Source organism: Neoarius graeffei, chromosome 4 (genome assembly GCF_027579695.1).
Source record: "Neoarius graeffei isolate fNeoGra1 chromosome 4, fNeoGra1.pri, whole genome shotgun sequence".
Classification (NCBI taxonomy): domain Eukaryota; kingdom Metazoa; phylum Chordata; class Actinopteri; order Siluriformes; family Ariidae; genus Neoarius; species Neoarius graeffei.
Window position 1 is genome coordinate 67,091,055 of NC_083572.1, and position 12,135 is coordinate 67,103,189.

At 39.5% G+C, this 12,135-nt stretch overlaps 1 protein-coding gene across 1 annotated transcript in view; it reads right to left on the minus strand.

The window, feature by feature from the left end:
* The window catches only part of LOC132885162 (metabotropic glutamate receptor 4-like), a 320,710-nt gene that overhangs the window by 73,030 nt on the left and 235,545 nt on the right, over positions 1 to 12,135 (minus strand). The window contains exon 3 of the mRNA XM_060919511.1: positions 8,207 to 8,342. Within this exon, the coding sequence (XP_060775494.1) occupies positions 8,207 to 8,342 (136 nt within the window). The remainder of the gene's footprint in view (positions 1 to 8,206; positions 8,343 to 12,135) is intronic.

Here is a 12,135-nt window from a genome sequence, read left to right on the forward strand (position 1 = left end):
TTCTGATGGAAAAATTACTTCAAAAGTGTCTTATAGAGTTGTATGAAAATGGTAAACTACAAAAACCATTTTCAATTAAACTGCAATTCCTATGTACACTGGCAGATGTATGTCTGGTGTAGTCCTCTGTTTGTGAGGTCTTCAATTCCCACCTCTGAAAGAGTTTTTCATGCATCCCAGGGGAGGTTGGGGATGTAGAATCTGAATGGACCATGTTCAAAGCCTCCATTGTAGAGGCAGCTGGTAGAAGCTATGGCTGAAAGGTCATCGGTGCCTGTTGTGGCGGTAACCTAAGAACCCGCTGGTGGACACTGGCGGTGAAGGAAGCTGTCAAGCTGAAGAAAGAGACCTTTTGGGCTTGGTTGGCCCAGGGGTCCCTTGAGGCAGCAAGCAGGTACTGGGAGGCCAGAAGGGCTGCAGCTTCGGCAGTTACTGAAGCAAAAACCCAGGTGTGAGAGGAGTTCAGGGAGGTCATAGAGAAGGACTTTCGGTTGGCCTCAAGGAAGTTCTGGCAAACCATTTGGCGACTCAGGAAGGGGAAGCAGGGCTTGCCTCAGGCTATGCACAGCCAGGGAGGATAACTGCTGACCCGAACTGGGGATATTGTCGGGCAGTGGAAGGAGCACTTTGAAGAACTCCTGAACCTGTCCTACATGATGTCCATGGAGGTGGTGGAGTCTGAGGACTCGGGGGAAGCTTCACCCATATCTCTGGCAAAGGTCACTGAGGTAGTCAAGAAGCTCCTTGGTGGCAAGGAGCCAGGGGTGGATGAGATTCATCCTGAGATGCTGAAGGATCTGGACATTGTTGGGCTGTCTTGGCTGACACGCCTCTTCAATGCCATGCGGAGGTTGGGTACAGTGCCTGTGGAGTGGCAGACCAGGGCAGTGGTTCCTCTTTTTAAAAAGGGGGACCGGATAATGTGCTCCAATTATAGGAGTATCACACTGCTCAGCCTCCCCAGGAAAGTTTATTCCAGGGTGCTGGAAAGGAGGCTCCGACTGATTGTCGAACCTCAGATTCAGGAGGAGCAATGCGGATTCTGTCCTGATTGTGGAATGGTAGACTAGCTCTTTACCCTAGCAAGGTTGTTGGGGGTTTCATGGGAGTATGACCAGCCAGTCTACATGTGTTTTGTAGATTTGGAAAAGGCTTACAACCATGTCTCTTGGGGGCTCTTGTGAGAGGTACTGCGGGAGTATGGGGTATCGGGGTCATTGCTACAAGCTATCTGGTCCTTGTACAACCAAAGTGTGATCTGTGTCCATATTCTCAGCACAAAGTCAAACACGTTTCCGGTGGGTGTTGGACTCCAGCAAGACTGACCCTTGTCACCAATCCTGTTTGTGATATTCATGGATGGGATCTCAAGGCACAGCCGGGGTGGGGAAGGTGTCTGGTTTGGGAACCTCAGAATTGCATCTCTGCTCTTTGCAGATGATGTAGTTCTGTTGGCTTCTTCAGAGCGTGACCTTCAGCATGCACTGGGATGGTTTGCAGCTGAGAGTGAAGCAGCTGGGATGAGAGTCAGCATCTCGAAGTCTGAGCCCATGGCTCTCTGCCGGAAAACAGTGGAATGCTCCCTCCAGATTGGAAGTGAGTTGCTGCTCCAAGTGAAGGAGTTCAAGTATCTCGGGGTCTTATTCACGAGTGATGGTAAAATGGAGTGTGAGATGGACAGGCAGATTGGGGCAGCGTCAGCAGTAATGCGGGTGTTGTACTGGACCGTCGTGGTGAAGAGGGAGCTGAGCCGGAAGGCAAAGCTTTCAATTTACCAGTCAATCTACGTTCCAAACCTTACCTATGGTCATGAGCTTTGGGTAGTGACTGAAAAGATGAGATTGTGGATACAAGTGGCTGAAATGAGCTTTCTCCGTAGGGTGGCTGGGCTCACCCTTAGAGATAGGGTGAGGAGCTGAGACATCCAGAGGGATCTCGGAGTAGAGTCACTGCTCTTTCATGTTGAAAGGAGTCAGCTGAGGTGGTTCAGGCATCTGATTAGGATGCATCCTGGGTGCCTTCCTCTGGAGGTTTTCCAGGCACATTCAATGGGGAGGAGACCTCAGGATATCTCATCTGGCCTGGGAGCACCTTCGGATCCCCCAGGAGGAACTGGAAACATTGCTGGGGAGAGGGACACCTGGAATACTCTGCTGCCACCATGACCTGACTTCGGAGAAGCGGAAGAAAATGGATGGATGGATAGAATTCCTGTGTGATCTACTGCTACATTTTCCAAACATGCAAATAACTGTAAACACAGTGATAATGCAGAACACACCCAGGACAACAAATTAAGTGTTTACTGATTATGAGAAATGAGCATGTTAGTGTTTTTATCTGGCTCTTTTCACTGAATACTGAAACTGAAAAAAAAAAAACAATAGATGCTGCATTAGTTGCTGGTGCTAGCTGTAAATGCATTCATCAAATGTTAGGAGGTGTTTAAAAAATAAAACAAACAATTTACCAATTTTCACAAAATTTGCTTTGTTAGATATGTTATATATTTTTGCATATTGCACGTGTAATAAACATGGATAGTTATTATTTTTAATTCAACCAAATTTCTGAAACATAATAGCCAAACAATGAGATGTAGCCTGAATGAATGGATATAAAATTATTGTAAAACAAACTTATAAAGATCATAAAAGAAGATGTGCCAGGCCTACTGACATTTAAATCTACTACTATATTTATTAAAAATGTCTAATAATAATGAATCAATTTAGAGAGCCCAGTACAGTTATTTTTTTTATTTGTAAAACAGAGGTTTGCAATAACAAAATTAGGTAAAATTTGAGTTTCATTTTAAAGCTACGTCACTATACTACATAAACACATTCATGATAAATTGATCAACTAACATAACATTAGCTAAAATCTAACATAGCTTTAAACTAACAATGATCAATATACTAAAAATCCAAGAGTATTCACTAACAAATCAAACCAAATAAAATTCAGTAAGAATTGTAAGAAAAACAGTAAGATAAATAGTACTAAGTATTAATATAACGCCAATGAAATGAAAACACTGATTGTCAAAGCTTCTATCTTATTTTCTCTTTTTTGAGGCGTTTGTGATTCTTACATCCATACCATTGTATCAGATTTATATTTGAAAAAAGAAAAATCCGAGTTAATGCTCTAAATTCAAGGAATATAGTTCAATATAGAAATCCACTGTCTACTCTAAAATGTTGGTACCAATGACATGACATGTATTAGTCAACTTTGTCAATAACACATTGACCTTTATAAGTCCGTGGTGCCTGCCACCTCCCTCCATAGCTCTTGGCACATTAATTCCCACAGTGGTCCTTGAAAGTTTGTGAACGTTTAGTTGCAGTTATTGCTGCACAAGGGGGTCACACCGGATACTGAAAGCAAAGGTTCACATACTTTTGCCACTCACAGATATGTAATATTGGATAATTTTCCTCAATAAATAAAGGACCAAGTATAATATTTTGTCTCATTTGTTTAACTGGATTCTCTTTATCTACTTTTAGGACTTGTGTGAAAATCTGATGATGTTTTAGGTCATATTTATGCAGAAATATAGAAAATTCTAAAGGGTTCACAAACTTTCAAGCACCACTGTAGATATTACATTACAGACATTTAGCAGATGCTCTCATCCAGAGCAACATACAAGTGCAAAAGTCAGGTACAAGAAGTGCTGAATTTCTAGATAAGAAAGTAGCAGTGTCAACTCAACAAGTGACAGAATAACACCTAACACCTGTTGAAGAAACAATCAACAAACAGCCAAGGAAAACAAGAATATACAAATGAGCTGACAAAGTACAACTAAATAGAGAAAAATAAAACTACAATGGCTAACACTGAGTCATCACGAGCAGACTAGACAGTACACAGCCTGAGTTGGTCAAGACCGCTATGTGATTACACAGTGGGCAGGGGAAGCAGGGGAGAGGTGCAGCCTGAAGAGGTGGGCCTTCAGTCTGCACTTGAAGGTCTTCAAGAAGTCAGCAGTTCTGACCTCGATGGGAAGGTCATTTATTAAATTAAATTGACACAATTTATATATACTGTAGAACATCACTGATTCAATTTAAGAGATGATTATTTAGTCATCTCCTAAAAGAAAGCTTCACCATATCAACAATTATACATTTTTTCTGTGCTAAATAACAGCATATAATTTTTAAATCCATTTACTATTAGCCTTAAACTATGTGGAGCTTCCAGCATAGAAGCCCGTGTATGAGTTGTAACTACAGAAACGATAATATTTTACAATGACAGCATTAATATAATTAATATATACAGTATGTCAGTACACACTGGTTTGTGAATTCACCTGTGGTCTGGTATAATGATCAATTAATGCATGCTAGGTTTAATTCTGTAATAAAAGAAGGGCCGCAATGCTGAGTTCAAATGTCGTTATATGAGAAATGCACTAACTTGGATAGCTTGTGCTAGCTTGCAAGATCAATGTAGAATGACAATAAAACAGGAATGAATGGAGCAAAATATCATGGCATGAATGATTGATTGATGTTAAAAAGAACATGCTTCATTGGTTCCTTCTGGATATACTGTAGAAGCCCCCACTGACCTGCAGGCATGAATAATCAATTTTCAGTGTTACAGACACTGCTCTCAACATGCTCATAAGTGTAAATAAATTAATTAATTAAAAAAAGTCGTCATGCAACTAAATTAAGAATTATTTACCAAGAGTAAATTTAAAAAATATTTAGATCTTTCTCGCTGACCTTTTAGAAAATTTAGCATGATTCCACTTCATGTTAAATGACAGTCTTATGTTTCAGCACAATCTTATGCCATACACAATGATTGAAAAATCACATACTCCAAATGTAAATAACATAAATGCTCAATATAAACATCGATCACGTTTCCATTACTAATAAAGGGAAAGACCATTCTGTGCAGGAATTTTCAAACTTTCTAAAGATATTTATCTTAGATTGAATATTCTACATCAACATGTAACATTTACTGTATATTTAACCTTAACATTTAGGATTGACATTTAATGTTTCCGCTTAGAGTTATTCATGTCTATGTTTAGAAGTAATATGAACATTTTCAGTTATTATGTGTAGGAAAATATTACACTGAAATGTACCACTTTTATTTTAAATTAATTTCTAATGCTTAAATGTTCAAAAAAGTCTGCTAGAAAAAAAACTACTGAACTTTAGTAACATAGTAATAAATTTTTAAATATAAATCCTGAATGTATATATTACATTTTAAGACTGGTGCATGCTCAATGGCATGGACAATGGCTCAAATGTGGTACAACTGAAAATCTTGCTGAAGTGATAAAACATCTGGCTGTGGACGGAATTATGGCCACACTGCAGCAGTGTCCTAATGAAAATTGGAGAACGAGTTCTATTTTACACCTCCTAACCTCCAGAGCTACAGTCATCATGGCAATAACCTCATCTCCTGGTCTCTTCTACCTCTGTGAATGTATTTTATTCATTGTGAGCCGATTCTAGTGAAATGTTAGTGCCCAGTAGTCTCTCATTAGCATTGCTAGCCTTACTATCTACAACTCATCACGATGTTTGCTAGTTTTCTCTATGAATTTCCTTTATATTGTTGTTCACTAAACTGCAAGTTGGGTTCTCCATCTGCATTATCTCCTCAGAAAATGTCACATCTCACACTGACAGCTAACCAGCATACCCCTGACTATGTGCCAGATTACCCAAAAATTTGGTTGGAGTCAGGTTTTTTTTCCATTCAAGCCTCATTCTCCCCATGAGGTCACACTCTCAGTCAGGTTTATCTGCTCAGAGTCTTCCACATCCCCTGCTCTCTAGCCAACCAGCGGGCCTGCTTGTATGGTTGTGTAATTTTCCTTTGCCATACTGCATGTTGTTAATTTGTGAGTAGGTAGGTTAAATGAATTTCAGATAACATACTAAAGTTGACGTCGCATAAGAAACCCCTCATTCTTTTCACTTTAGTAAGATTTCACCCATTTGGGCAGCATGGTGGTGTAGTGGTTAGCACTGTCACCTCACAGCAAGAAGTTTCCGGGTTTAAACCCCATGGCTGACAGGGACCTTTCTATGTGGAGTTGGCATGTTTTCCCCGTGTCTGTGTGGGTTTCCTCCGGGTGCTCCAGTTTCCCCTACAGTTCAAAGACATGCCAATTAGGTAAAATACCCAGCCGCTGGGGTTCTACAAGACAGTGCATATTTAGTGCCGGTCCCAAGCCCGGATAGATTGGGGAGGATTGCGCCAGGAAGGGCATCCGGTGTAAAACCTATGCCAAATCAAATATGTGGAACAGATCTGCTGTGGCAACCCCTAATGGGAGCAGCCGAAAGAAGAAGATTTCACCCATTTTTTCATGATACACTGCATGCACCATGCAAACAAGACTTGTACAGCGGGTGTTAGAACCTCCTGGAAGCTGAAGATGGGCACCAGCACAGCATTGGCCATCTTAAAGATGCAGTGTAATGTGACAATTTGGGAACATTAAAACATTCAACTCCACCCTTTATGAAAATCAAAAAATGGATCTGGGTTGGCCACTTGTAGCTCACAGGTGCCAATGACAGGCTCTAAACAAACTATGGCAATCACTCTTAAAATGGTGGTGACCCGAGGTGGTTTGGATGGTGGAGGGTGGATCTTTAACTTAGGATTTGAACAGATATCTCAACAGATATCCGTGGTGCATGCTGTGTCTAAGTAATATGAAGGGTCCCAAGCAGGTCAGGGTTGTCTGCCATTGATACTTGCATTGCATTGCTTGTGGTCTCATGAGATGAAACACAATATGCTCCATGCTGTGTAAGTACAGGATAACTTTGCATCAGTGTGTGTCGGTGGACCTGTATGACACCCCAGAACACAGATGCTTTTTAAGGTTTATCTTCCAATGACCAGCATTTTAATAAAAAGTTCAACCCTTGAGTCTCTTGCTAGTGCCCTGTGTGTTTTCAAAATGTAAGAGAGTATATTGCTCTCCTTTGATGGCCAGAGGCATCACAATACTGCTTTATATGGGCAACTGTCTCCTATGTGCCCCCACCAAGGAACAGGCCATTCAGGCCACGGCCACTCTCCTCATATGCACCGGGGTGCTTGGTCTCCCAGTGACTTAGAAAAGAGCTTTTAAAAACTGAAATTGATTACACAGTTCAAAACAGTGTAACCTTAACATGCTGTTTAACAGTACATGCGCATTGAGGGCCACTATTTTAGCTTATAGCTCACATCTCACATTTAGTTCGCTAGCTTGCCTTTTGATAATACTCATCCATTGTTTCCTGAAATTAGGCCAGCTCATCTTCAGTTAGGAACAGAAAAGGTTCACAAACTTTCAAGCACCACTGTATTTAACATTTAACAAATAATTATAAATGTTCAATGCAAATGTTAAGTATAAACCTTAAATACTCGTGTGAAAATGATTTAGGATTTCAAATCTTTATAAAGTATGCAAATTCTGACACAAATTGCTTCCTGCATTTAAATCAACATGTTTATACTTAATGTTTACCTTTATGATTTACATTATCTACATTTAGATGTAATCTGTGATTTTTCATTGTACAGCAAAATGTTGCAATTAAATTTAACACTATTAACATGACTTGCTAGCTAAATGTTACCAATGAAGCCAACTTAAAAGGATAATAGGCTTTTTACAGTTGGTGCCTCACACAGAAATTCAAAAATTCTGCCTACTAACTGCGTTAGATTGCATAACACATACATACTGTAGCAGGGGCATCACCCTGCTACAGTAAAGGGCTACACAGTTCTAGTCCTGGGGGAAAGTGGGACTGATAAAACACAAAACCTTTGAATAACACAGAATTTGTATCATAAATGTAACAAGGTTTGTGTATTTTGTACATATTTCTAGGAGTTTAGCACTCGGAAAAGGTTACTAAAATAAAGTAATACTGTGGGTGATTTGTCTGTACTTGATTGTTGTTTCGCTTGTGTTGTATTGCAACAGTGCAGAAGCAGCAGCTCTGGGCTAATTAACCAGATGCCTTAGCTCTTAAAGGTCTAGGTGTAGACGTCTAGTGCAAGTGTTGAAGGTTGCAGTTATCTTGTTGTAGTCCAGCCACTCTGCTAGTCCCTGTCCCTTTAGCCACATTTAAAATGTTATGTCTAAAACTGTCATAGGTACTTCATTTTAATAGCTATTTGTACTCACCTTATATCATCTTCATTCGCAAAAATTATGACCACTCTGGAATTGGAATTTTCTCCAAGGGTGTGGATAATCTTGTCAAACTCTCCTGGTTTTGGCTCACGAGGGATTTTAACTGTCTGTGATATACACACATTTCCTGCAGAATGTAAACAGTAAAAAGTTTCATGTTACTTCAGATTGTAACTTCTCTTTCATGTCATTTGTTTTCTTATCCCAACAGAAGTATCCGAAAATAATTTCAGCATCAGATGATTCAGTGAGCCATACACTCTTAAAAATGTACAACCTTCTCTCTGGTTGAAGGTGCTATGTACAGTGGTGCTTGAAAGTTTGTGAACCCTTTAGAATTTTCTATATTTCTGCATAAATATGACCTAAAACATCATCAGATTTTCATACAAGTCCTAAAAGTAGATAAAGAGAACCCAGTTAAACAAATGAGATAAAAATATTATACTTGGTCATTTATTTATTGAGGAAAATGATCCAATATTACATATCTGTGAGTGGCAAAAGTATGTGAACCTCTAGGATTAGCAGTTAATTTGAAGGTGAAATTAGAGTCAGGTGTTTTCGATCAATGGGATGACAATCAGGTGTGAGTGGGCACCCTGTTTTATTTAAAGAACAGGGATCAAAGTCTGATCTTCACAACACATGTTTGTGGAAGTGTATCATGGCACGAACAAAGGAGATTTCTGAGGACCTCAGAAAAAGCGTTGTTGATGCTCATCAGGCTGGAAAATTTTACAAAACCATCTCTAAAGAGTTTGGACTCCACCAATCCACAGTCAGACAGATTGTGTACAAATGGAGGAAATTCAAGACCATTGTTACCCTCCCCAGGAGTGGTCGACCAACAAAGATCACTCCAAGAGCAAGGCGTGTAATAGTCGGTGAGGTCACAAAGGACCCCAGGGTAACTTCTAAGAAACTGAAGGCCTTTCTCACATTGGCTAATGTTAATGTTCATGAGTTCACCATCAGGAGAACACTGAACAGCAATAGTGTGCATGGCAGGGTTGCAAGGAGAAAGTCACTTCTCTCCAGAAAGAACATTGCTGCTCATCTACAGTTTGCTAAAGATCACGTGGACAAGCCAGAAGGCTATTGGAAAAATGTTTTGTGGATGGATGAGACCAAAATAGAACTTTTTGCTTTAAATGAGAAGTGTTATGTTTAGAGAAAGGAAAACACTGCATTCCAGCATAAGAACCTTATCCCATCTGTGAAACATGACGGTGGTAGTAACATGGTTTCGGCCTGTTTTGCTGCATCTGGGCCAGGATGGCTTGCCATCATTGATGGAACAATGAATTCTGAATTATACCAGCGAATTCTAAAGGAAAATGTCAGGCCATCTGTCCATGAACTGAATTTCAAGAGAAGGTGGGTCATGCAGCAAGACAACGACCCTAAGCACACAAGTCGTTCTACCAATGAACGGTTAAAGAAGAATAAAGTTAACGTTTTGGAATGGCCAAGTCAAAGTCCTGACCTTAATCCAATCGAAATGTTATGGAAGGACCTGAAGCAAGCAGTTCATGTGAGGAAACCCACCAACATCCCAGAGTTGAAGCTGTTCTGTACGGAGGAACGGGCTAAAATTCCTCCCAGCCGGTGTGCAGGACTGATCAACAGTTACTGGAAGCGTTTAGTTGCAGTTATTGCTGCACAAGGGGGTCACACCAGATACTGAAAGTAAAGGTTCACATACTTTTGCCACTCACAGATATGCAATATTAGATAATTTTCCTCAATAAATAAACAACCAAGTATAATATTTTTGTCTCATTTGTTTAACTGGGTTCTCTTTATCTACTTTTAGGACTTGTGTAAAAATCTGATGATGTTTTAGGTCATATTTATGCAGAAATATAGAAAATTCTAAAGGGTTCACAAACTTTCAAGCACCACTGTATATCCTAATGACAAAGTATTTTCTAACCAGAAAGAGTTCCAAGTAGAACCCTTTTTGGAGGCTAAGAAGTGTTAATTCTGTTACAAACATTTAAAGAACCCCTGAAAAATCCTTGCATGTATCAACTATGAAATTATACAAACTCCAATTTACTGGTAACTGATTCTCTCTCTCTCTCTCTCTCTCTCTCTCTCTCTCTCTCTCTCTTTCTCTGCACTTAGAACTTGTCAGGCATTTAAAATGTAGCTAAACAGTCTTGATATTTAGCACACTTTCAGGAAAAAAAAAGTCTTCTTAACTTTTTAATGGTTTTTAGCCTCCTAAATGGCAAACAAATTGGAAAGCTGACAGGGAAATCTTCTGTTATAGAGATCTTTATAGAACCTTTAATAGTTCCACCAGAGGGATAAACAAAGAATCCTTAATTGTTTAAATTAATTATGTAAAAAGTGCAGAACATAACAAATAAACAAATCTGATATAAATAATTTCTGGCCTTTTTAAAATAAGATTCATTGTCTGTAAAGCATAATTATTTCACCCTAGATTTGTTAACACATTGAAATGTCTGATTTGAGTATGGAAGCTGAAACATGTTCCCTTTAATATGAAATAGCTTCTGGAGTCCAGTTATCATCAGCAAAGCTTTCAGTCTGTTTTCTCCTCTGGGAATCATTGCTCTATGAAAACCATTTCCCTAAGTTTGTTCATGAATTGCTTCACTGGATTTCTTAATTATATCTCTTCTGTGTTTTTGATTATACTGTGTTTAAGCAGAGCTATATAAAGTAAAGAACTATTTAAATATATGAATTGTTACTATACAAGTTCTATACAAATAACTTCTATTCTTTATATACTACAACCCTGATTCCAAAAAAGTTGGGACAAAGTACAAATTGTAAATAAAAACGGAATGCAATGATGTGGAAGTTTCAAAATTCCATATTTTATTCAGAATAGAACATAGATGACGTATCAAATGTTTAAACTGAGAAACTGTATCATTTAAAGAGAAAAATTAGGTGATTTTAAATTTCATGACAACAACACATCTCAAAAAAGTTGGGACAAGGCCATGTTTGCCACTGTGAGACATCCCCTTTTCTCTTTACAACAGTCTGTAAACGTCTGGGGACTGAGGAGACAAGTTGCTCAAGTTTAGGGATAGGAATGTTAACCCATTCTTGTCTAATGTAGGATTCTAGTTGCTCAACTGTCTTAGGTCTTTTTTGTCATATCTTCCGTTTTATGATGCGCCAAATGTTTTCTATGGGTGAAAGATCTGGACTGCAGGCTGGCCAGTTCAGTACCCGGACCCTTCTTCTACGCAGCCATGATGCTGTAATTGATGCAGTATGTGTTTTGGCATTGTCATGTTGAAAAATGCAAGGTCTTCCCTGAAAGAGACGTCATCTGGATGGGAGCATATGTTGCTCTAGAACCTGGATATACCTTTCAGCATTGATGGTGTCTTTCCAGATGTGTAAGCTGCCCATGCCACACGCACTAATGCAACCCCATACCATCAGAGATGCAGGCTTCTGAACTGAGCGCTGATAACAACTTGGGTTGTCCTTCTCCTCTTTAGTCCGAATGGCACGGCATCCCTGATTTCCATAAAGAACTTCAAATTTTGATTCGTCTGACCACAGAACAGTTTTCCACTTTGCTACAGTCCATTTTAAATGAGCCTTGGCCCAGAGAAGACATCTGCGCTTCTGGATCATGTTTAGATACGGTTTCTTTGAACTACAGAGTTTTAGCTAGCAACGGCGGATGGCATGGTGAATTGTGTTCACAGATAATGTTCTCTGGAAATATTCCTGAGCCCATTTTGTGATTTCCAATACAGAAGCATGCCTGTATGTGATGCAGTGCCGTCTAAGGGCCCGAAGATCACGGGCACCCAGTATGGTTTTCCGGCCTTGACCCTTACGCACAGAGATTCTTCCAGATTCTCTGAATCTTTTGATGATATTATGCACAGTAGATGGTGATATGTTCA